Source organism: Siphateles boraxobius, unplaced genomic scaffold (assembly GCF_051911475.1).
Source record: "Siphateles boraxobius isolate OS27281-9 unplaced genomic scaffold, OSU_SipBor_1 11, whole genome shotgun sequence".
In the NCBI taxonomy this organism is placed as follows: domain Eukaryota; kingdom Metazoa; phylum Chordata; class Actinopteri; order Cypriniformes; family Leuciscidae; genus Siphateles; species Siphateles boraxobius.
Window position 1 is genome coordinate 14,982,488 of NW_027508711.1, and position 26,006 is coordinate 15,008,493.

General features: G+C 37.5%; 1 protein-coding gene across 1 annotated transcript in view; it reads right to left on the reverse strand.

Moving 5' to 3' along the window:
* Positions 1-3,743: 3,743 nt before the first annotated feature.
* Positions 3,744-26,006, reverse strand: part of kif4 (kinesin family member 4) — a 151,113-nt gene continuing 128,850 nt past the window's right edge. The window contains exons 24-31 of the mRNA XM_077197295.1: positions 22,139-22,309; positions 21,073-21,177; positions 19,759-19,836; positions 19,528-19,620; positions 19,274-19,435; positions 12,661-12,783; positions 12,451-12,570; positions 3,744-4,227 (exon numbers count right to left, since the gene is read on the reverse strand). Of these exons, the coding sequence (XP_077053410.1) occupies positions 4,030-4,227; positions 12,451-12,570; positions 12,661-12,783; positions 19,274-19,435; positions 19,528-19,620; positions 19,759-19,836; positions 21,073-21,177; positions 22,139-22,309 (1,050 nt within the window). The 3' untranslated portion in view covers positions 3,744-4,029. The remainder of the gene's footprint in view (positions 4,228-12,450; positions 12,571-12,660; positions 12,784-19,273; positions 19,436-19,527; positions 19,621-19,758; positions 19,837-21,072; positions 21,178-22,138; positions 22,310-26,006) is intronic.

A 26,006-nucleotide genomic window follows, 5' to 3' on the forward strand; every position in this document is an offset into this window, starting at 1 on the left:
CGCATTAGGAATGTCTGACACCAGTGCATACACACTGTAATAGACGTGCCAGGCGGCGAAAGCTTGAGGCGTAGCAACAGTAACTAGGGAGGGCGGTGCTTAGCGAAGGGCGTATACAAAATAACCAGCGAGCACATATAATCTTAAAACGTTTAAAACCACATGCTTTAATGGTGCTATATGTAGCTGTTCTTCTAAAATGAATCCTTTTTTATTGCCTGTGTGTGAAGGGGTTGTAATCACACATTAAAACGATCCACTTGTCAGGTTTTGCTATTACCTCTGAAGGCCAGTATTCCTATTTCTATGTGAAGGCTCCGGGTCGGATATACCGCGAAATCCATCGGATGTGATGTAAATGCGCGCTCCCGAGCCTCTCTCCTTTTATCCACCTTTTTCCTGGTTAGCGAATTTACCCATGATTCATAGCGGGTTTGAGCCGGAAGCCGGTTGTCCTTTTCCGGTTCGAAGCTTTATGAAGATTAAGCGCCGCTTGCTCAGAACGCCGCAGTGATGTGCTGGTTAGAAAATATGTGAAATAAGTAGGGCTGCCCATGCCCGTGCACGACTGAAATTGGGTTGGGAGTTATGTATACTATATGGGAGAGAATGCTAAACCATAATGAGCGTTTTCGTAATATATTGCCTATTCTGCATCTCAACGCACGCATAAGCTTGCCACAAAAAACCCCCGGCAAAATGAAATGATTATGCATTAAACATTTGAATTGTTTATTAATAACTAGTGTTTTCTGTAAGTGTCGACTGCAAAGATGAATTTGATGATGCTGACTCGCCATCTTCGCAGTAGTGAACGCGCCTATAGACAGAAATGCATACTTAATACGAATTAACCTATACAAAAGCAGAGTGCAGCCCATTTCTGCTCGTTTTTAATTATTTTGTTTAAAAGTACACATTTCAAGCTTTCTATAGATATACTTATCATGTATGTGAGGCAAGTAACTTATACGCTGAGTTTCGTTAATTAATCAGACGCGCTCCAGTTCACGCGCCCGCGCCTCCGCGTCCTGTATATCTACTATTTGTGCTTCTTATTTATTATTCCAGGCAATTTGTTGATAAAACATTGATAAAAATGAAGATACAATTTATACAAAACGAAATTCACTTTAAAGAAAGGCTTTCTACAAAACAAAACTTGATAAGTGGTCAAAATCATGTCTGAGCCATTCCAAATGTTATCCGATATATTGGGCATGGGCATCTTATGATCATATCTGACTCATCTTATGCGGTTCCCTTTTCATATAATCAAAATAGATGAAATAATAAAAAAAACATTATATTGTGAAACTTAAATATAAAACGTATGTTTTTTTTAAAACTTATATTTAACCGTCACACTGCTCCGCTTTGCTCACATGCTCTGGTGTGTAGCCTATAGCCTATACATGCATGTGTGCATGATGTGATGGAGGGGTGCGATTCTCGAATATTAATTGCATAATACCCAGCGATCTTCGAATATTATTTTTGCTTGAAATGCCCATCCCTACTGCTAACGCATTACACCTATTTCGTTGGATGCTTCAGTTTTAGCGCAGCTAACCAAAAACGTCTACTCTCTGGTATTGAATGTAGCTGATACGAACCGGACATAGGCATTCTCTCCTTTTTATCTTATGCTCAAAGCACTCAGTTTCTAAAAAGCTTTTTATCTTCTATGAATTGTTAAAACAACCAACAACAGCACATATAGAGCCTGAACTCATTCTCTCACTGCTAATACAGTACGAACCGGAAGTAGGCAACCGGAGTCGTCGTCATGGCGGCGCGCATTGTTTAGAGCAGAATAAGGTGGATACAGTCTATGCGACGGCACTGTAGCTAACTACATGGAGTCTGATAACACCAAACAATAACCTGCCTCCAGCACAACACACACTCCAACACAAACTCCACATAAATAACAAACAAAGAGTTTTATCTGCTTGAAGCTCATCAGGCCAAACGCGAATCGGAATCAACTTCGGACGAAAACACAGATCAACATCGGAAGAGCGTTTGTCTTATGGAGAAAACTCCGCTTTGTTTTAGGTTTAGGTATACATTTAGGTATAAAAACAGACCGAGTTGGCTTTCATCCCTATTGTGATGCTTTCTCAGGTGTGTTGAAAGTTGAGTGGTCGCTCTTGAGTTCGAGCACGCGGACGCGCACAAGCGCTCTTGTAAAAATTGGTTGCAATCTGAAACATCACCGCTAGAGGTCGCTAAAAACTACACATAGCCCCTTTAATTAGAGCGATATTTTCACCCTTGCCTTGTCCTTTCCTCAATGGGAAGCGCTCACATGATATTTAAACATGTTTGAGTGGATCCTCTGAACCTTTCGGTTTCAGATGGATTACATAATCAGATGACATTTATTAAATATTTAGACATTTAAAGGCTTTAGACATAGCCGACTTCTTATCGTGACTGAGCTGAGGCAAACTTGTGCTGTCGGTTCATTTTTGTGACTCGCAGTACCCGGAGACAGAGACGACAGATAAACTTTTGTCGTTAGCCTAATATGAATAAAAGTTTACAGTTTTGAACAATGTAGGCTACTCTACTCTTATCTGTATGACCAAAAAATAACGGAGTAGCCTATTAAGTTATTTGTGCTGTTATGAGAAAAATAAATCCAAATGAACGCACCGCCGCGTTTGTCGAACACTAATTCAACATGCCAGAATAAAACCAGACTTTAGAACAATGCATAGCGCCACTCGGCGTGGTGTGCCAAAACAATTAATTATATGGGACATCCCATACTGTTTGCATATCTCAAATCAAACCATTTCACTGCAGTGTTTTGGAGATGTATGACATTACTCCAACTTATGCACCTATAAAGACCTCATTTCTAAGTAGAAAAAAGGGCAGTTCTTATAGGGGACGTCCCATACTATATGCACATCTAATATGAAGCCATTTTTCTGCAGCATTTTGGATATGTGTCATTCCAATTTATACATCTATATAGACCTTATTTTTAATAAGTAGGAAAAAAAAGAATGTCCCATTGTTATAGGGAACGTCCCATACTATATGCATACCTCTTATAAAACCATTTTACTGCAGCGTTTTGAAGATGTGACATTACACTACTTCAGAGACCAATAAAGACAATTTCTATAAATAAAAATGGCCTAGTTCTTTTAGGGGACGTCCCATACTATTTGCATACCTCATATGAAACTATTTTACTGCTACTTCGCTTGAACTGAAGGCGAACTTCATATCAGAAGTAACAAATCACAAAGCTTATTGCGATTTATTAGATGCTCTAACAACTTTCATTTATCAATAAAAAACAACAACCCAGCACTAACTGAAAGATCGATTCTTGGGATTTAAGAATCGATATCGGTTCGTCAAAATGAGAATAGATTAAAATTGAGGAATTGATACTTTAACCCAGCTCTAGTCTTCAGTAAGTGATCGAACTTCAATTAAGCATAGTGGCCTCTAACTGTGATCACCACTGAAGGAGGGACTTGAGCAATATTTACAGACCAAAGGGAGTCTACATTCACTTTTCACATGAGCAGAAAAAGTCTGCAGCACTTGGCTAAAATATGCACCCGTCACCCATTATGTAATATTGGAATTAACCATGCATAACATTACAGCATTCTAAAATAGCCTTTTTCCAGGCAGAATTTAAAAAGGATTTGTGCATTTAGATATTTTAACAGCAATAGGTTAAGAAATGAACACCACAAAAATAAAAATGAAGTCAATAGACTTTAATAGAAATAACTATAACCATGACTTTCAAATGTCATACAGGCAAATTGCTTAAAAGTTTATAAAATTACTCATAACGTGTGCAGCTCATATTGTTAGTGCATTATTAACCATTCATTCAAATGAATTACCATTAATGATAAACTACCAATTTAACAAACAAATGCATACATTTAAACCACATGAAAAAAAGACAAGACGAAAAGATAATTAGCAGGATTATTAGCAGGATTATTAGCAAAATAATTATTACATTCTACTACTGTACTACTAATGTTCTTCACGGATGGGTGTGCAGCCAGAGAAGAAGCTGTTTTTGAAGTTATTTAGGCCTCTCTTGTTCCTCCGGAGGAAGCTGGAAGTGTTGTTCATCGCTTCAGAGTCATCGCTGTCACTCTCGTTGTCAGCAGCGACTGGCTTTTTTTCAAGCTTCAGATGAGCAGGCAAGCAGCCCATGTCTCCAATCTCCTGTTTATGATACAGCAAACAAGTGCGTTTAACCAAGAGTGACTTTAAAGGAATAGCCTACACAGTCATCATTTACTCCTAATTAGAAAGTCATGATGTTATTTTCAGGGTTAATGACAAATAAAAATGGCCAAGATAAAGAAAAAAAATCTTTAAACGAGACTTTACATTTAATGACTCAATGTTGTGTGGTGTAACCAAGGGTGTCGCACAAGTCCTGAAAGTGAAGCTGACGCATTTCAATCGCCCCCTAGTGGCTGACTGCAGTGTAGGTCATAAACACTGCCCACTCCATATAGTCCAGTGATGCACCTCTTCATGGAAATATTGCGATGTCATATCCATCAGGAGGTGCATCAATTTTTGGTCAAGTTCTTGTATTGACGATGCAAGAGTCCAGCTCTCTGAAAGTCTTTGGGACGTGCTGGAGGAGACGTTACAATGAATTTAAAGGGGTGGTTGCCACATTGCGATTTCACTTTTTTCATTTAAAATAGTGTGTAATGTTGCTGTTGGTGCATGAACAGTATCTGCAAAGTTGCTGCGCTGAAAGTTCAACGTAAGCAGAGATATCGTCTTTTAAAAATCAGGAAGTTTAATGCCTACATAAACGACTAGAATGGGACTACAACGAGATACTTCCCAGGTTTTATACGCAACTAACCCTTAACCAACCCTCCCTCCGGAATAATCAAAAAAGGGGGCATGGCCATATTTCTGCAGCTTTGTCGAAGAGGAAGAGTTATAGTGGAGAGCAGTAGCCATGCCGTCGAAAGTGTGTTATTTTCACCGAGCTGTCAGGTCTTCTGTGTTTGGGCTTCCTGCAGACGCTGTAGTTTGTCAGCAATGGCTACAATTTATGTTTGATTATGTTCCAGAAAATTACAATCGTAATGTAGCTCTATGTGCTGCGCATTTTACAGAAGACAGAATCTCCACAAATTCAATGTCGGATTCAACAACAAACTGTTTCTAAAGCATGAAGCAGTTCCAACTTTAAAACCAGAGGCAGCAGTTGTTGGGCCACAAACATTAAGTAAGACTTAAAGGGTTAGTTCACCCAAAAATGAAAATGATGTCATTAATGACTCACCCTCATGTCGCTCCAAGCCCGTAAGACCTCCGTTCATCTTCAGAACACAGTTTAAGATATTTTAGATTTAGTCCGAGAGCTTTCTGTCCCTCCATTGAAAATGTATGAACGGTATACTGTCCTTGTCCAGAAAGGAAATAAAGACATCATCAAAGTAGTCCATGTGACATCAGTGGGTTAGTTAGAATGTTTTGAACCATCGGAAATACATTTTGGTCCAAAAATAACAAAAACTAAGACTTTATTCAGCATTGTATTGTCTTCCGGTTCTGTTGGGGATCCGCGTTCAGTGACGCTGCTGACGTAAGACGCTGCTGACGCGTGTCTGGTGCGCCCGAGCTTCGTTTACAGTCTGAGGGAGACGCACGCTGGAAACAAAACAATCTTCACAAACATGTCTAAGGATTTCCACACAGAGGAAGACTTGCAATTTTTTGCCCAGCCATATTTATTTGAACCCGAATACACGGACGCACCAGATACATGTCAGCAGCGTCTTACGTCATCGGACTCGTGAACGCGGATCCCCAACAGAACCGGAATAGAATACAATGCTGAATAAAGTCGTAGTTTTTGTTATTTTTGGACCAAAATGTATTTCCGATGCTTCAAAACATTCTAACTAACCCACTGATGTCACATGGACTACTTTGATGATGTCTTTGTTTCCTTTCTGGACAAGGACAGTATACCGTTCATACATTTTCAATGGAGGGACAGAAAGCTCTCGGACTAAATCTAAAATATCTTAAACTGTGTTCTGAAGATGAACGGACGTCTTACGGACTTGGAGCGACATGAGGGTGAGTCATTAATGACATCATTTTCATTTTTGGATGAACTAACCCTTTAATAATTTTAAATGTATTTGCATGTATAATTTTAGACGTAATGCTTTAGTTTATCAAGGACGTAAACAAATGCCAGCGCTGGATTTGTAGCCACTTAGTTATGCTATTTCGTGTGTCTATGACAAACGCGTACAGACATTTTGGACCTGAATTTGTAATTATGTAGCCTACTAATTTTGTAAATTTATTTTCCATACTTTATGACGTAATTTTTCGATTTGGTCATGAACATAAACCAATGCCAACGCTGTTTGTAGCTATTTAGTTCCTTGCTATTTTGTGTGTATAAGACAAACGTGTATAAAGTTCAAAAAATTATATGTAATCGCAACAGCGAACTTCGGCTGCTGTTTTCAGGTTCTGTTGGCATTTTAACACAGTTGCCACATGTACACCTAAAGAAAACGATACACAGAGTAAACTAAGTTTTGTGAATAGATAAACGGTTGTTCATTATATCTACAAAACAATAACTTCAAAAAAACGGTATTACTCAGTCATTTATTCAGTTATATTTAACATTTAATCAGGAGAAAACCGTTTCTCAAAAGCTTACAAGCAGCAGTAGCATTTTCAAGTAACAGCATATCGAAATTCTTATATAATAATAGTAGAATAGAATAATAATAATGATTCAAAAATGTACCATTCAGAAACGTTTTGTAAGAGCCGTGTTTGGGGAGGTTCTGCTTGACTCTCTTCATTGCCGCTTTCTGGGTCTGATTCTGGCTCAAACTGATACGGCAGTTTTGACACCATTATTTACATTCGACCGAAAATTACTAAATTCACACACTTTTATGATGTTTTTGGGACTCAAACTGTTGGACAGCTAATTCAGAAAAAATACTTTCAAAATGTAAGACTTTATAAAGCCGTGATAAGACTTAATACTTTTTAAGGGTCTTAATTTTCCCAAAATTGATTTATCACCTTTTAATACTTTTCAAGACCCCGCCGATACCCTGTTTTAGGTCATAAATGTTACATTTACATTTAGTCATTTAGCAGACGCTTTTATCCAAAGCGACTTACAACTGAGGACTTAAGCGAGTCATCGTGAAGAGGGAAGAACAATGCAAGAAGTGCTCAAAATACAAAGTTCAGACATTGCTCAGAGTAGCAAAAGCCAGACAAGGGAAGATTTAAAAGGGAAGGAAAGATTTAAAAGAGAAGGATTTTATTTTTATTTTTTATGTTAAGTACTCACGGAAGAGATGAGTTTTCAGTTTTCTTTTGAATGCTGTCAGGGATTCTGCATGTTAAATGTTTAACGAATCACAAAAATAATCAGGCAAACATTATTAAAAAGATATAAGACTCAAGTTTCAGTATTTGTCTTAATTTGTTTCAGGAGTTATGCAATTCCAAATTCCGTTTCTCTATAGGGAAATTGATTTTTAATGATAACTTATAAACCTTTAAAGACAAATCAACTGCAAACTACGAGGTTGATAATCCATGGTATTTGCTTCTGCTGAAGCCATCAGCCTGCATTTTCAGCTTATTTTAAAGTCCCCCTGTGGTGAAAATCAAGCTTTTAATGTTGTTTATATGTCTATGTGGTGTTTTTAATATGCTTTCAGACAAACCGTGTGCAAATTAAGTCAATACCATTCAGTATTTTCTCCTTTAAACTGCAGTCATTTTTCTACCTACAAATAAATCATGTAATGTAGCTAAACAGTCTTCAGTCTGAATACACTGACCAAAAACTTTTAGAATGTTGGAAAGATTTGTCATATCTAGTAATTCCGGAATACAGTTGATACAATATAAAACACTATATCGAGTATATATATTACAAAAGTAAATTGTCTCAAATGGGCCATGCCAACACTTATACATGTACACACTGTCAAAATAGCATAGATGATTATATTAACTCCTCCTGGAACTGCACACGCAAAGAAATCCTAGTCAGAAGTTAAATTTAAACTCGAAGTGATTCTAGACTTTAACATTTCTAAACCCCCTTCAGTATTTCTGTTAGGAGATTTCTAATAAACATAAAATATTGTTTATATTAGTGCTGTCAATATATATATATATATATAGGGCTGGGAAAAGATTAATCGCATCCAAAATAAAAGATTGTGTTTACATAATATATGTGTGTGCACTGTGTATAATCATTTTGTATATATAAAAACACACCCCCATGCATGTATACATATAAGATATTTTTTTATTTATATATAAAATATTTATATATAATATAAATTATAAATAAATATATACAGTATATACAGGTCCTTCTCAAAAAATTAGCATATTGTGATAAAGTTCATTATTTTCCATAATGTAATGATAAAAATTAAACTTTCATATATTTTAGATTCATTGCACACCAACTGAAATATTTCAGGTCTTTTATTGTTTTAATACTGATGATTTTGGCATACAGCTCATGAAAACCCAAAATTCCTGTCTCAAAAAATTAGCATATCATGAAAGGGTTCTCTAAACTAGCTATTAACCTAATCATCTGAATCAACTAATTAACTCTAAACACCTGCAAAAGATTCCTGAGGCTTTTAAAAACTCCCAGCCTGTTTCATTACTAAAAACCGCAATCATGGGTAAGACTACCGACCTGACTGCTGTCCAGAAGGCCATCATTGACACCCTCAAGCAAGAGGGTAAGACACAGAAAGAAATTTCTGAACAAATAGGCTGTTCCCAGAGTGCTGTATCAAGGCACCTCAGTGGGAAGTCTGTGGGAAGGAAAAAGTGTGGCAAAAACGCTGCACAACGAGAAGAGGTGACCGGACCCTGAGGAAGATTGTGGAGAAGGACCGATTCCAGACCTTGGGGGACCTGCGGAAGCAGTGGACTGAGTCTGGAGTAGAAACATCCAGAGCCACCGTGCACAGGCGTGTGCAGGAAATGGGCTACAGGTGCCGCATTCCCCAGGTCAAGCCACTTTTGAACCAGAAACAGCGGCAGAAGCGCCTGACCTGGGCTACAGAGAAGCAGCTTGGATTGTTTCTCAGTGGTCCAAAGTACTTTTTTCGGATGAAAGCAAATTTTGCATGTCATTCGGAAATCAAGGTGCCAGAGTCTGGAGGAAGACTGGGGAGAAGGAAATGCCAAAATGCCTGAAGTCCAGTGTCAAGTACCCACAGTCAGTGATGGTCTGGGGTGCCATGTCAACTGCTGGTGTTGGTCCACTGTGTTTTATCAAGGGCAGGGTCAATGCAGCTAGCTATCAGGAGATTTTGGAGCACTTCATGCTTCCATCTGCTGAAAAGCTTTATGGAGATGATTTCATTTTTCAGCATGACCTGGCACCTGCTCACAGTGCCGCTCAAAAGGCCGCTATCGAAGCATCCTGGGCCTCCATAACACCTCAGCAGTGCCACAGGATGATTGCCTCCATGCCACGCCGCATTGAAGCAGTCATTTCTGCAAAGGGATTCCCGACCAAGTATTGAGTGCATAACTGAACATAATTATTTGAAGGTTGACTTTTTTTGTATTAAAACACTTCTTTTATTGGTCGGATGAAATATGCTAATTTTTTGAGATAGGAATTTTGGGTTTTCATGAGCTGTATGCCAAAATCATCAGTATTAAAACAATAAAAGACCTGAAATATTTCAGTTGGTGTGCAATGAATCTAAAATATATGAAAGTTTAATTTTTATCATTACATTATGGAAAATAATGAACTTTATCACAATATGCTAATTTTTCAAGAAGGACCTGTACATGAAAATATATACATGGATGCGTGTGTATTTATATATATATATATATATATATATATATACACAAAATAATTATACACAGTGCACACACATATGTAAACACAATCTTTTATTTTGGATGCGATTAATCACGATTAATCTTTTCCCAGCCCTAATATATATATATATATATATATATATATATATATATATATATATATATATATTATTGGTGGGCGTTATCGGCGTTAACGTGAGACTCTTATCGGGCGATAAAAAAAAAAAAAAATCTATTTTAGCGCTGAAGTATACAGCCGAATTGCACTGTAGGGGACAGGAATGGGAATTGAAAACCAGTTCCACTCGAGAACCGGTTCTAAGTTTTACGAACCATCGATATTGTATGCCCTCGACGTAAACGATTCCTTTTCTCGATGCTCCTGCTCCGAGTCCCAGCCATAATATACAGACCGTGAACTCACAACTTTCCCTTTTGTCCTTTATCGGGCACCATAGCGCGACGTCCTATACGCATCTGTGCTCATTCATGATGTCAAAGCAATTTGAGCAGAGGAGGTAAACATGGAGTGGAAAGGCGATCTAAAGCTTGGCTTTATTTTACTAAACGAGACAAATTATGTTGTTTCCTGTTAGCAAATTTTTGTCCCGCCAAAGTCTTATTTGATCGATGAGTAATGTAGATGAACTGCTGCGCTTGTGACAGAGCACATGTTTAACTGAAAGAACGAGCAAAGAGAGAGAGAGAGAGAGAGAGAGAGAGAGAGAGAGAGAGAGAGAGAGAGAGAGAGAGAGAGAGAGAGAGAGAGAGAGAGAGAGAGAGAGAGAGAGAGAGACCTGGTCGCGCGCACACTCTCTCACTTCGGAGCCAGGCGACTTCATCTCCACACTAAGCACTGTCTTGCTCTTTCTCCCTCACACATATTAACCAAAATAAATCAACACGATGTTAAAAGGTCGGAAGACCAAAGTTTCATGTGGAGCATCCGGAGATTTTGTTTTCCAGAATTACCGCTGGGTGTGAATTGTGCTAAAATAAGTTACCTTATCTTCTCTGAAAAGCATTCCGCACGTTCAGCTGACAGTCTCAAGTACCACCTAAACGCAAAGCATCCCTTAGCTAATGCGGTAAATGACGGGCCAAGCACTGATGTAGCGCAAGGGAAGAGTCGTCGTCAAACTACTATGTTTGAGTGCAACCGAGGCAAGCCCGTCAGCACAGCTCTATCAGTTAGTAAACCCAAGTACATCTGATTGAACATGATTTATTTTCATCAGTAATTGTCATAGTAGAACAGTCTCAAGCAGTTTGTGATGCATTTTGGAAACGATGAGATGAGCCCCTGGTCTAAAGTAAGTCTTTGAGAACGGGTTTCTCAAGCCAGGTGGGCTTGAGAAACCCGTTCTCAAAGACTTACTTTTAGTCATTGTTTGGGTAGCGCACATATTCTGAATGCCTTCGGCAGAGTTCAAATGAGCCATTTTAATCTAGATTAAAAAAATGTATCTATGCCCACCACTAAAAAAAAAAAAATTTATATATATATATATATTGTAGCATGCACAGAGCAACAACAAAGACACCTTTTTATTTCAGACGAGTCAAGCTCAATACCGAACAGGACCCATGAAGACACAAAAAAAACCTAAATCAACTGCCCTTGCATCAACTTGCATAAACCTACGATTACTAAACACAGCAAAGTATATAAATCAAACATTATCGAGTGTGTGGGGAAACAACGGGAATTTACTGAACTGTGTCTGTACATAAATGCAGCAGGCAATCATTGATCAACTGAGCACATACAGAGTTGTTTGTTTGTGCATCAATAAAACAGCGCTTACTGTACGACTCCTGTGCATCACCAAAATTGCGCTCTTCAGAAACAATCACAGAATATGACAGAGCTTGTGTTTAAAGCAAAGTACACATTGGAATGAATAATTCACTAAAAACGCAATGCAAGTCTGTATTCTCTCTGATATAATCAGCCTGGTCTTTAGATTAGCGCTGTTTTGGACTGATTGTTTGAAAGAATTCAATTACTGGATCACTGAAAACTTTACCAATGGTCTGATAACAAACAGAGAAGCAGTATTGGGTTAAAGGGTTAGTGCATGCGATTCATTTCAGATTCACAAACTTGAAGATTTCAAGGACCTGTGGGAACCCTGGACGAAGATTCTTTTTTTTAAAAAGTATATTTTCCACTCTGTTTGTTATTTGTTATTGACATAGTAATTTTTTATAGGGTTGAGATCAATAATCAAGGTCTACTGATAATCAAGGTCTACTGATAATCAAGGTCTACTGATAATCAAGGTCCCCCCCCCCCCCCAAAAAAAAACTTTATATATTTTTTTACCGTTAAACCACAGTGACATTTTTGATAGAAGACATGTTCACAATTGAAGATTGTATAATCCTTGTATGTATGAATTCTAATTTACTCAAATATTAAAGGTCTGCTTTTTCTTATTCTGCCATATTTTCTTCATTTCCATTTGGTGTAAACCATTCCTTCAGAAAGAGAATTGGTCAAAGAAAATTCACCCTTGGTCTTACCTTTTTAGTAGGTGGCACACTAGGAGGTCTGAAAAACGTAGAATCTAGAGAGCTGACAGCTGTGGGGTCCTCAGGAACGGCAGCAGGCTCCTTAGACACTTCACTTGTTTGAGTATGATCCTGAGGACAATGGCAGAAGAAATAAGAGAAGGACATGGTGATTCACAGAGTAAACCGACAACCCCTGGCTCTTTAAAAGAACATACTAACCACATTGTTGCGGTTCTCCATATTGCGACATTTCTCATGGTCACAGAGACAGTTTTCTCCACAGGTCATTTTTCCCTTGCGGCAGCGACAAAGTTTGTTAACACAGCGGCCCCGACATGCACACTAGAGGAGACAGAATCATACACATAAATGGCTCGCTAAAAAAGCAAAGCCACAAAATAGGTGTTTAATTACAGGGTTCATAGAGATTTTTACCAAGAAAATTCCACCACGGCCCACGGCGTTTGTAAATCGGACACTAGGTACCCCGAGAGAGTGTCTGGAGGAGTTGTGTTCTTTCCGTTTCCAAAGCCGAAAACACAACGTGAGCTAGGGCTGCACAATTAATCGAATTTCTAATTGCGATTATGATTACGGATGCCACGATTACGTAATCGTTCAAGGCCGCGATTACAAAAGAAATCCACTCTGCGTGTGTGTGTTAAGAGCATAATTATGTTATGAGAGGCGAATCACGACTACTTCAGAAAACCCAGCACAATATGACATACCAGGCAGCGACGTAAGTATACGCTGAAATAAAAAGTCTTTCACCACAGAAAAACGGACTTTACTGTCCTGTCAGCCGTTATACTGTGCTCGTAGCGCGCACTCTTCAATTGTGTATCGCTTCACTGTATAAAGTGCAAAAGAAACTACGAGTAACGTCGTTACAATGTAAATTAGTAAGTCACGAAATAAAAGTAAAATACCAATAAATCACGTGTTAGCTGAGAAGGATTTGCACGCAGGTATGATTTTCATTCTATTCACCAGAAGGTGTTTCATTAACAGTTCTTGTTAGTATTGCGTATTCACCATGGTAACTGTCGTTTCCATAACCCAAAAATGCCACTTTATTTTCACTTTGTGTTATTTTTTAATATTATTAAATGACTGTGGTGGCTCATATCAACATTTTATTACCAAAAACTAGTTTGGGACTGCTATTTAATGGCTTTACCATAGTCCTAATGTTTTTCTAGTCTTTACTATGAGTCATACAATTTATGTGTTTAAGTAAAGGGGGACAGTACTTGTGTGTGTTAACAATTTTTGTGTAAACATGTATTATAATATGCCTATATATATTCAATGTAAATTGTGATAATCGTAATTAATAATCGCAATTACAATTTCAAGGGAATAATTGGCAATTATGATTTTTGTCTTAATCGTGCAGCTCTAACGTGTAGATTGACTAACTACAATCAAAGTCCTTAAATTGTCTCTGCTACAATGGATAAAGATAAAAACAGTGTGGACGGCCCCACTTCCAGTTAAATGTGTCGAACATGGTTAACTCGCGTGCAGCGTGCGTGCGTGAGACTGAGACACCGAGATTAGTCAAAGAAACATGGAGAAAGCAGATCAAGAGGATCCACAAAGGAATAACGTTTTCTAAAGGGTTGTTGTTAACATGATATTTTCGGGGGGAAATGAGCAGCAGTCACTATAGCACTCGTAGGCTAAAGTTTTATAGGAGTGCACGTTCGCAATGGGGAAAGCATGAAGCTTACTTGACAACATCAGTTCATATATCAATATCGTACCGAATAGAAATAGCCTTAAATAATTAGCCTCGATAGTACTAGCTAGTCGTGTCTCCATTGCGTATTTTTATATTTTTAATATATCCCTCCACTGCATACTGTAACCCCTTTTGCCTCGATCTGGAGGATTTCGCGGAGGTATTGCTCCAAAAAAGGTAATTGACACGCACGGGTACCTCTTCCTGTCATGGCAATCTGTGACGCTGGTCGTGTTTGACCATTTGTTTGACGGGCGTAGTAACAATAACTAGGGGGCGTGGCTTTTGCGAACTGTCAATTGAGCAAGCCCCACCGACGTGGTTTGATTGACACTATGGTTTTGGATTAGACCCCGCCCTCGGTGATCTGTACACCATCCTCCATTGTTTCGATGACAGCCGATGTTCTAACGATTTGTGCTGCCTTGTCGAAAATGTCTCCTAAGAAACATAACTGTTCTGTTGTGGGATGTAATAATGTTCATAGTAGTTTTCACTTACTTTCGACATCAGAGCCACTGAAAACGCAGTGGATGGATTTTATTTAGGAAGGAAAGGCGCCACTTAAACTTCCAAAATACATTTATGTTTGCGCGAATCATTTTCTGACCGACTGTTTTGTGAACGAGGGTCAATTCAAAGCAGGTCTTGCTTCAAAGTTAATCGTCAAGTGTGGATCGTTGCCTACTGTTCGCGATCCAACGTCACCTCCAGTAGTAGAAGTAAGTGTATTTTATGATTTTTGAGCAAATAGTCATTTCAGTCGGTGTCAGCCAATTCAACAACAAATGCGTCTAAAGTTGTTGTCGTCGTCGTCGTAGGATGTCTGTGTAATAATTTAAACCTTGTTTGTATAGTGTGTAACCACACGTTTATAAATATATATTTTTTAAAGATATTGTATTAAAAACTGTGCATGTTTTCTGTAAAGACAAGACATCAAAATTGCTGTTTCATCCATCTTGTAACCTTCCATACAACAAATAGCGTCAGACAGTTTTGTCACGTATAATTTTTTGCAACAGTTACAAATGTAAATAAATTAATACCTGTTCTATCTCCCTGCAGCATATATTTTCTTGTTCTGTAACGTTAGCCATCTTCTCACATTTGCCACATAAGCACCTGTACGACAAGTAATGTAAACATGACGCAACAGGTCCCTCGCATAAATGTAATTTCGTTTGTACGTAGCAAACGTTATCACAGTATTTGTGTTTGTAGTTTCAAAAAATTGCGCCAACGTTATCACAGTTTGTGTGTGTCTGTGTGTGTTGCACATCCATAATTGCAAAGGGGACTCGATTACAACTCTATAAGTACATACATGTATCAAATAACCATTCCGAGACGCCCTGGTCCATTCTCATTTGTGTTTCTTCTGCCAGAGTCTCTTCATCATCTGGGTCTGATTCCGGTTCAAACATGTACGGCTGAATGCCATACAAAATAGCGAGACGGCATTGCGATCCCCCCCGCCCGCCCTGTTTCCATGGTGACGCGTCATGCTTGGCACGCATGTGATTCACCACAGCCAAAATAGCGCTGTATGACAGATGTAGCACTTTTTTTCTCTAAATATTAACAAACTTGCTTAAAATTCCAAACTCCGATTCTCAAATACATGTAAGATATTTTGTTGTGTCGTTTAAAAACCTTTAACGTTATAAATGATCTTGATCTGTAACGTGAGATGTTTGTTTCGGCCGCAGTTTGATTCCTGTCAGTTGGATTTATTACAGCACGTGAATTCATCAGTTTCTCACAAAATACATTAAAGTAAGTGGCCGGTGAACTGGGAGAAGAACAGAGTAAACGTAATAGTTACTTGCACTGTGATATGAATAAAACACCTCGGCAAATATATTTGAATGAATTGTTATTGCCGCTTCCATAGACACTATTGTGTATTTTACAAACTATAAATGTATTGTTCTTCTATAAATTATATGTATTTAAATGTCTGAAACCTAAAATAAACATGATATGGTTAAAAACACTGAATAGTTGTGATATAAGGTATGACAAGCGCTGGAAGTCCGTCTTTAGCTCAGCGTGAAAGCACAGTTTAAATCTGGCAGTTATGTGCGTCAGAGCGGCCGACATCTATGATGACATGTAGCGGAAAATATCTAGTGGAAAATGAGTATGTTACGTTATGTCATTATATGAAAGGCACAGGAGATTACCTATCAACACTAAATTTTCCCCGGCCTTAATTTGAGACCGGCCTTTATTTGTCTGTGTTGACACCGCCCCCGGCCACTATCAGAGGCCCGGCGTTTAATTGACTACCGGTTTTTATTTGAGGAATTACGGTACATTTATTTAACATCTTTTGTTGCTCGATAAATACATGTCTGTCATTAATGTTAAAGGCTGCTGTCACTTTAAGACCAAATGCTTGGATCTACCAATAATACAGTATACTGACATACAGTATACTGTGTACATTTAATACAGTTAAATGTACACATACGAGTCTTTGACATCTTCGCGTCTGGCTTCATCTCCACACTGACATGAATTACACTAGTAGTGCTGTAAGTTTTTGCAGATGATAGTTTTTGCAGTTTGGAAGATACTATCACTCAAACCAAAGGTCAGATGACATTGCCTATTAGCCTCACTGACTAGACAAAGTTAATTTACATGTGGAAAGTGTGGGGTACACTGAAAAAGAAGTCTTGTTGATATTAACTTGTGCTACAATAATTGATTTGGAATTCCAAGAAAGAAGCAATGTTTAAGTCTTATTTATGTTTTTTTGAAACACTAATCCTTTCCAGGCGGTGAAGTTGCATCTGAATTTGTCTCAAGTTTTTTACATTTTTACATGCATATGAAATTGTAACCAAAAAACAAACAAAAAACCAACTCTATTTACATTCCATTTCATCTTATGTTTTTTCAAACACCATGACAATTTCAGTACTTTTCAGATAGTGAAAATGCATTAGAATGTGAGGGAAGTTTTAGAAAATTTGCTAAAAATAATTTACCCTTCTAGGATAAAATCAGTTATAAATGGCGACACCCAAAAAAAGGGTCAAAGGTCAGATTTAGAAAGTTAATTTTAGTCTCAAATATATGAAAAAAAAAATTCATTTATTTTTTCTAGCTATGATTTCACAAGTAGTCTCATAGAGGGTTAAAATCAATAAATTAAATTGTCAGTTCAGAGCTAGTGTCCACACAGCTGATGTTTAACTGTGGTAGCTTATCCATGTTGTGTGGACGAAATAGATGAGAAGTCAAAACGTGCCATCAAGGAAAATCAAGGATTTTGGCCCTCCAAAACCATAGCCGCAATTTCATCCCGTATAGCATATCTAATCAGCTCCTGACAAACACATTGGTTATTATTTGAATTATCACTCAGTGAGTCATTTAATCATGTATTACTGTCTTTGGAAGGCTTTTGTCTTTCAAACACATGAAAACGTACAAATTCTGGTCATTTCATATTTTCATGCAATAAGGGATTCCCCTTTATTAGCGTTTATCAGCCAAACCTGATTTTATTTTAAATATATAAAAGCTAATATATTTATTAGCTTTTGAAGCCCTGTGATTTGAAGTCAATAATAATAAATAATAAAATTAAGTTCACGGTTCTCTGATGTCAGTAAATATTCACATGACATGCATGTAAACAAATAAAATATATATATTTTTTTAATTTTAAGCAAGTGCTTTATCTTGATGTTTTTATTTTAAAATGATTTATTTTAATTAAGATTTTTTTATGATTTAATCACTTAATAGTTTTTCATTAAACTCACAAACCCCTGCAGTTCCACCACAAACCCCAGTCTGGGAAACCCTGACAATTTAGTATTAAATGCACTTCATATTGTAGATAAAATGTAGAAGATAGATAGATAGATAGTAGGGGTGTGACGAGATACTTATCTGACGAAACGAAACACGAGATTGGGTTCACGAGAACGAGACGAGACAAGATTTTTTTCAGAAATCCTCAAAGACAAAATTCATGACTGGAAAAATTGTCTGCAGGTGCATTTTGAAATGTTTTAACATTTAAATAATAGGCTAATCTTCTAATGCATGTCATTTTAGGTCTACTTAATGAGTATGAATTATCAAATGCATTGAAAGAAAACAATATGCAAGCATTGTAAATGCATTGAAAGAAAACAATATGCAAGCATTGTAAAAGTTTTTTTACTGACTGGTTTTTCTCCTGTATGATTGAGTCTCTTCAGACCTAACTGTCCATTTATGAGCTTTCAGAACTTCTGATTGAGGCTGTGTATGACCTCCTAACTGAATTTCCTCACACAAATTGAATAGACATAAAAACAAAAATAAATAAGTTTTCTCTTAGTCTAGCAAACAATAAGTGGAAGTGCAACCATAATCAAAGTACTGTAGCGCACAGACTCTTTATATAATTGTTGTGATATTGCTGTTTTATTTTGCACCGGCAGTTATAGGGTTAATGCTGCGAGTTCGGATTTCGGAAAAGGCCGGTAGAGAAACGAGGCTGGTGCGTTTGTCTTTACAGTTGTTCTTGTGTTTCTGCGTTCCGATCAAAAGTTCAGAAACTGAGCCTACCTTGGCTGTTGTCAAGACGTTACAGTAGCTACTCTCTCAATATTTGAAGTGCAAACAGAGACCGTAGCCAATTAATTAGTCCAGAGATGGGTATTGGGTCACTATTGTAAGTGCAGCCTAATTTGCCCACATCAGGGAGCTCGTGTTTTACTTTCACTTTCAAATTCGTGATTGCGCATACTCTGTGTATAAGATGCAGTAAGATCTTATCTTGTAGAATGCGCAAGATCTTGCGCTTAAGATAAGACATTTATCAGACGTCAAGGCTCTGTTGCGCAACGAATTTGGCGATATCGCGAGACAGCTTTTCACTCGACGGGAAATTGTGGCACGAGATCTCATCACACCCCTAATAGACAGTAAAGAGCGAGAGAAAGAGCGAGAGAACGAGAGAGAGAGAGAGAGAGAGAGAGAGAGAGAGAGAGAGAGAGACCTGGTCTATAGAAATCTATATCCCAGTGAGCATATTTACAATACATGTATCCCCCATCAAAAACTCACCCCATTCGTTTTCGACTTTTTGGAGCCTCGTCGTGTTCTATCATTTTTCTCTGGACGCCACTCGTCCTCTTCTTTCTCAGACTCTGATGGAGAGATGAGTTCATCAAGATCTATGGGCTCTTGCAGACGTGCCCGGGCAGTGGAGTAGCTTTTGGCTTTAGGCTAGATGTAAGGGAGTGGAAAGACAATGGTCAGAATAGACCTCTAAATCCTTTTTTTTCCCTCTCCCAAAAAAAGAAAAAATGCAGGTTTACCTTAGGTGGAACATATTCAAAAGATGTATCAGGTGACTCATTCACAGAAGAAAGGACTTTCTTTGCACTGGTCAGCTGGGCCAGAAGTAATTTCTGTGGAGAAACTCCCCCAAAACAAAAGATTTCAGGGTTCAGAAATTAGCAAGCACAACTTATGGAAAACTCAATTGTGAAATTCAGTTCTCACTTTGCTAAATTATGGTATGAATTTGTGAACGAATAGGCTTTTACCTGCTTGTATTGTTCATTTTCATTCTTAAGTTTTTGGTTCTGATCATCAAGTTCTCGCAGTTTTCCAATTTCCTCTTCCTGTGACAGAAAGCAGACATTTATATTTTTAAATGTTCACTATTTTATTTGCTGAATGGATGTCATATCTAATATGTAATTAGGTTTTATTGCACACATTTAATGTCAATGACTGCACATTGTCTTTTACATATTACAAAATGAAACTTCTACCAAAACTCAGACATGTAATAATTTTTTGGTAAAAAGTGAGAGAAAAAAAAAAGTGACTCTTGAGAAATCCATTTTGACAGTGCTGAGATCACCAGCACCTGAGTTCCCATTCTCAGAGTTCATTAGTTTACGGTCTGTTTAACAGTTCTGTCTAATAAATTGTTAGAACTGGTAAACAAAGAAAGTAAACCGTATACAAAAAGCATTGCAAAGGAAAAAAAAGAAAAACGCTTTAATAATTTCTCATCTACCATCAGCATTCTGCAAATATGCATTTATTTACCTGGGTGAACCTAGCTGTGAGATATTCTGAAGTGTGCATTTGTAGACTGCATAAAAACATGTAAACTATGCTTAACGGATGGTCCATGTGAATTGGATGCAATTCACAATTTTTAAATCCTTGATTTCACACTATGCTGCACACAAGTGTTATTTAGCTTGTTGATTTTTGTTCAAGATATTTAGCTACAATAAAATGTTTTACAATAAGTTGAAATGTGAATGATATCTAAGGTAATCTTTATCTAACTTTATTGGAATCAGAATCGATAAGCAGAATCGGAAACGTGGAATTGAAAGAAACTCAACCCTAGTGGCCACTATGTTGTATTCATGTCAAATCACTTTGTACTCCAAGTAAAATAAACATTACCTTGTCTTGATTTGAAAAAAAGAAGAAAAAAAGATTCAAAGTGCACACAGACATGCCAGATTAATGCGTGCACTATTGGTTACAGTGTTTACTTTTTTACCACCTATATTTTTAACCATTTCATTGTGAAAAATAGTACAATAGGATTACAGAATCAAGTTGCCATAAATCTGTTTATTTTACTTTATATAAAGTTTAATTTGTTAAAACTTTTTAAAATTATGCATTTCTAATTCAGTAAACATGTTAAATAAAAATAAATTTTATTTCAGAAATTTTATTCCATGTGTATTTACCATCTTTAAATTAGAGTGCAATGTATACCGGCTTTATATTGGCTACCCTGCTCTCTAAGATATCCATCAGCAAAAAGTAAAAGTAAGTAAAGAGAATACATGTAATGTATGGAGAGTTGGAGACATTCACACCTGAAACTTTAGACGCTGCATCAGCTCCTGCTCCTGTTTGGACACCTCCTCCCGCTTCTCCTGTGCCACAGGCTTACTCTGGAGCTGACCGAGGAGATACAGCACCTGGACACATCATACAAAAGGAATGAGTGATAGACCAATATATCAGCAACACTCTGTATGTACTTAAAGGAGAACTCCGGCGCAAAATGAACCTGGGGTGTAATAACACATCGGTACAGAGTCGACTGTTCTCTGGGATTTCAGACAGATTAATAATAATATACTTCAGAAAAGACAGTACCATCGCGGAGCCATCTTTGGAAAACAGCCTCGACCAGTCGAACCACGAACGCCGTGCTACGAGCTGAACTGTGACTTGGAATCTCACAGCTCAGCTCACTTAGCACGGCGTTAGTGGTTTGACTGGTCGAGGCTGTTTCCCAAAGAGGGCTCCTGCCTGTATACGCGATGGTACTGTCTTTATAAAGTACATTATTATTAAACTGTCTGTACACTTACAAAGTTCTCAGTGCTTCGGTTTGTATGTAGAGACCCTCATTAAGCTACCGCGTTAGTGTGGGGCTATTTTGAGCCTTGTTAGTGGTATAAACAAGTGATCTATTTTTACTTATTATATGCCCCATTTACTAGCGTTATAAGCTAAACAGTTTTTAGAGATAAAACTCTTTACACTCGATTATCATGAAAACAAATCCCAGAGAACAGTCGACTCGGTACCAATGTGTTATTACACCCCAGGTTCATTTTGCGCCGGAGTTCTCCTTTAAGGGAAAGTGTATACTTTAAATACTGTAACTGGTCACCATTATAATCACATTTTAAATGGTTCTGCAGCATAAAAATTATTCACAAGTATAAAACAATTAAAATTACAATTATTCAATTAAACTTTAAGAAAAATATAAAACTTAGTAGTGTAAAAATAATTATACTTTAGCAGAAAATCTACTTGCTATTAAATGTCAAAACTACATTGAAAATAAAATGGAACTAATTCTTTGCCTTTATTACTATGAAAATAGCAGCTAAACATCTATGAGTAGCTTCTATGAAAGCAGACCTTCTCCTGGTGTCTCTGCTCCATTTCTACTAGGTGACTCTGGTGCTCCATGTCCATGGCAGACATGAGCTTGCGTTCATCACACAAGATCTTCTGCATATCCAGCAGGTTGGCTTTTTCCTGCTTCAGCTCACTCTCCAGCTTGGCACTGGTGGTCTTGGAGACTACAACCTGAAACAGGTGCAAGGGAATGAGTTAAACAACTGATTTTTATAACTGCACATAAAGAAAGAAAGAAAGAAAGAAAAACATACAATACACTGACTTCTAAACCTACTTATAAAATGATTATTCGCACATGTGATTTTTCATTTTTAGTTAAATTAAACTTAAACAATTGACATCCCTATGTCATACACAAATGTTTACCCAAGTAATTACCTAGATTCTGGCGGCCTGTCAGTCTCATAATGAACCAAAAACATGTTACATTTCTCATAACAAAAGATCACTAACATTGTGTTTTGCACCACTGCTTTGGCAAAGTTGTCAATTGAACTAAGAATCGAAATAAGAAAAATAGTGAAATTGCATAGTGTCATTATCAAATTGAAAAAGGCTGCAATTTAATTAATAAAGCAGTAAAAATCCCCAAGAATCGGTGGTTTACAGTGATTTTAAGACTGCTAAGGAGTGTTGCTAGGCATGAAGTTGTTAGGCATAAATAAGCAGCGAAGTGCAGCAATTGTATTATATTCACTGGAAGTTGTTTAAATTGTCCGTGGTGAAGTAGTCAGATTTAGTAGGTTGCATTCGTATTGAAAATTTCCAAGACAGTGAGCAGCTCATGTCGACTGAGTGTGTGAGGCTCAGCCTGAGCTGTATCCCTGAGCAGTGGAAGTTGTGGCTGAACTGTATCCAACTTGTCGTCCAGGATGGCGCTGACAGGTGTTAGCAGGCAGTCAGTGACATGGTGCAGGTGTGTGCTGGAGGGAAAAATGGAAGTTGTCCATAATAACTCTGGCACCACGTCTGTTTAGCTGGAGGTTGTTGGATTTGTAGAATCCTGTGACCCCAGAAAAGATTGGACTGTTGCAAAAGCCGTGTATTTAGATTTAGCACCCGAGAGAACATGTTCCACGGGCTGAAACTGGTCCACTATCACCAAATTAAAAGTGTTTAGAAAAGCTAGATTGATGGTTTGTCAGTGTGTTGTGAAGTTACTTATTTACATCCAAAATGTTGTTCTGGGAAGGCAGCACATAGTGGTAGCTTAGCCACCTGCATGTCTGGTAATAGAGTCACCCACAACCAGTTTGTTGTGCTCAGCATTTATCTTAGCAGGGCACCTCTGCTAATCGGCCTTGAGTGTCTGCTAGCTGTGGTTCATTGCCAGCTAGTATCCAGCTGTATTACACATTGGTTGCCAGCTGTATCATTGTGCTCTTTCTTCTCTGATTTCACTTAGGAAATCTTCATTCAGAGTCAATATTTTTGAGTTGTAATAGCAGTGGAAGAGTACCAGCATTGGTTTGTCGGGCCATCATTCTAGGGGTTAAGGATGCTAGTGCCACAATTTGTGATTCGTTGAAATTGCGGTGGCCCATTGGTCTACTCCACAGAATATGAAAAACTTAAAGACAGTGGTCGGGCAAGACAGAAGAGCCCATAATCTTAAAGCAACGCGTAAAGCATTACATCAAATTTAAAGTACCCAATTAAATGTACTTTGTTTAATTTAAAATAAACTGCAAATATCCCGTCTTGCTGGCAAAGGCGGTTTACACTAATAGAAAAAAAAAATTGACAAAAGACTGCAGTCTGTAAACTGCAAGAGGGGCATGGAGAGTAAGTACAGGTTGCAGTTGATTATTTTAGCCTGTTGAATCAGTGTTTTTCCTGATCTCGACAGACAAGCTATATGCATTCTAGCTACAAGATGTGAGCAAAAATAAATAAATCTAAGTAAAAAAATAAAACATATGACCTACATTTTTGAACTGCAGACAGAGCCGGCGGCAGAAACAAATCAATGGAGGGGCATTTAATATTCTTGGGGGGGTCTAATTATGACAATGGGGGGGGGGGGGGGGGGGGGGGGGGGGGGGGGGGGGTGCTTACATGCACTTCATGCACGCAAGGTCTCGCGCTCTCTCCCTCTCTGCCGTGCGCGCTGTTTGAACGTATATTCACGTAGACTTTCGAAAACCGGGACATATTCTTCGTAGCCTTTCGAAAACCGGGACATATTCACATAGCCTTTTGAAATTTTTTGAGCCTTTTGTATATCATAATTCTTATGAGCCTTTTGTATATCAGGGAGAGTTTATAAATTTCCCGGGACAGGTTGTTAAAAAGAAGAACAATCCCGGAAAAAACGGGACGGGTGGCAACACTAGCTACAACAGTTTCACAGCGATTTCAATATCCTAACTATAATTAGCCTATTGCCCAATCATTTATCGGCTATCATGAGATATCATGTTACAGTTATAGCCTATAGGCTGTGAACTAACATGAACAAACAATGAACAGCTGTATTTTTATTAACTAACATTAACAAATACAGTAACAAATGTATCGCTCATGGTTAGTTCATGTTAGTCATTAACTAGGGATGCACCGATATGAACATTTTGGCCGATACCAATAACCGATAATTCTTTACATTTGAAAGCCGATAACCGATATATTGGCCGATAAATCTAAATTAAAATTTTTATATACTTTGCTAGCCTGTATACATAAACAAAAGGCTCACCATTAAAAGCCTTGTCTCAAACACTTTTAACATAAATCAAACATATACAATACAGTATAGCCTAGTTTGAACCAGTGTAAGATTCCTTAACTTTTAAAATTAATTTTACACTCCTATGGGCAACTTTCTTTATTAAAAAAATGGTAACACTTTATAATAAGGTTTAATTTTGTTAGCATTAGTTAGCATGAACCAACAATTTTATAAGACATTTTTAAGAAAGTTGTTCCTGTTAACATTAGTCAATGCACTGTGAACTAACATGAACACACATATTTTATTAACTACTATAACAAAGGCTATTGCTCTCTGTTAGTTAATGCATTAACAAATGAGACCTTATTGTAAAGTGTTATCAAAAAATCTATTGCCTAACAAAAAATAAAATACCTAAATAATGCAAACAAGTCATTGGATAACATTGGGCTGCATTTAAAGAAACAAAATGGATCAATAAAATGGAATCGCCTCTGCACGGACAATAAGGAAATTATTTTTATCAAACCATATCATTGATGAAAATAATACGAGAACAAAATAATGGTAGTTATTAATTACAACACAATGTTTTTGAAAAAAAAAAATAGACATTTTTAATATTACAGTGATAGTAAACATCTTTAATAGCTTAGTTACTGTTTCAAATGACATTGCTGTGTGAGCTGCGCGCGCTGAAGCTGAAGAGAACGAACGTTAAACCGAATCGCTTTGCTAGAAGGTTAATCAACTCAACGGTTGCTGAAGAATGCAAACCCAAAGAATTTACAAATTTATTACAATAGTGAATACAATTATAATTATATGACAGTCCCAATCATAGCTTTTAATGTTTTGCATTGTTGTTTAATCTGATGCTGAAGACAACGAGCACCGGGAAACTGAAGAACTTTTCTAGCAGGTTGTTTAAATCCACGAAACGCATCATATGTGAGATTAATCAGATATTTATTTTACATCAACTTTATATTACGACTTATCTGCACAAAATGACGTGAATGCCTAATCGAACTTGTGCTGGTCATAATGTTGTAGTAGGCTAATCCCTGTTCTGGACGCGCTATTCCCACAACAACGCGCTGAAACGGCAACTAAACCCAGAGAATTCACAACGTTTTATTACAATAGTGTTCTCATTATAATGGCATGTATATGACAGTCCCAATTATA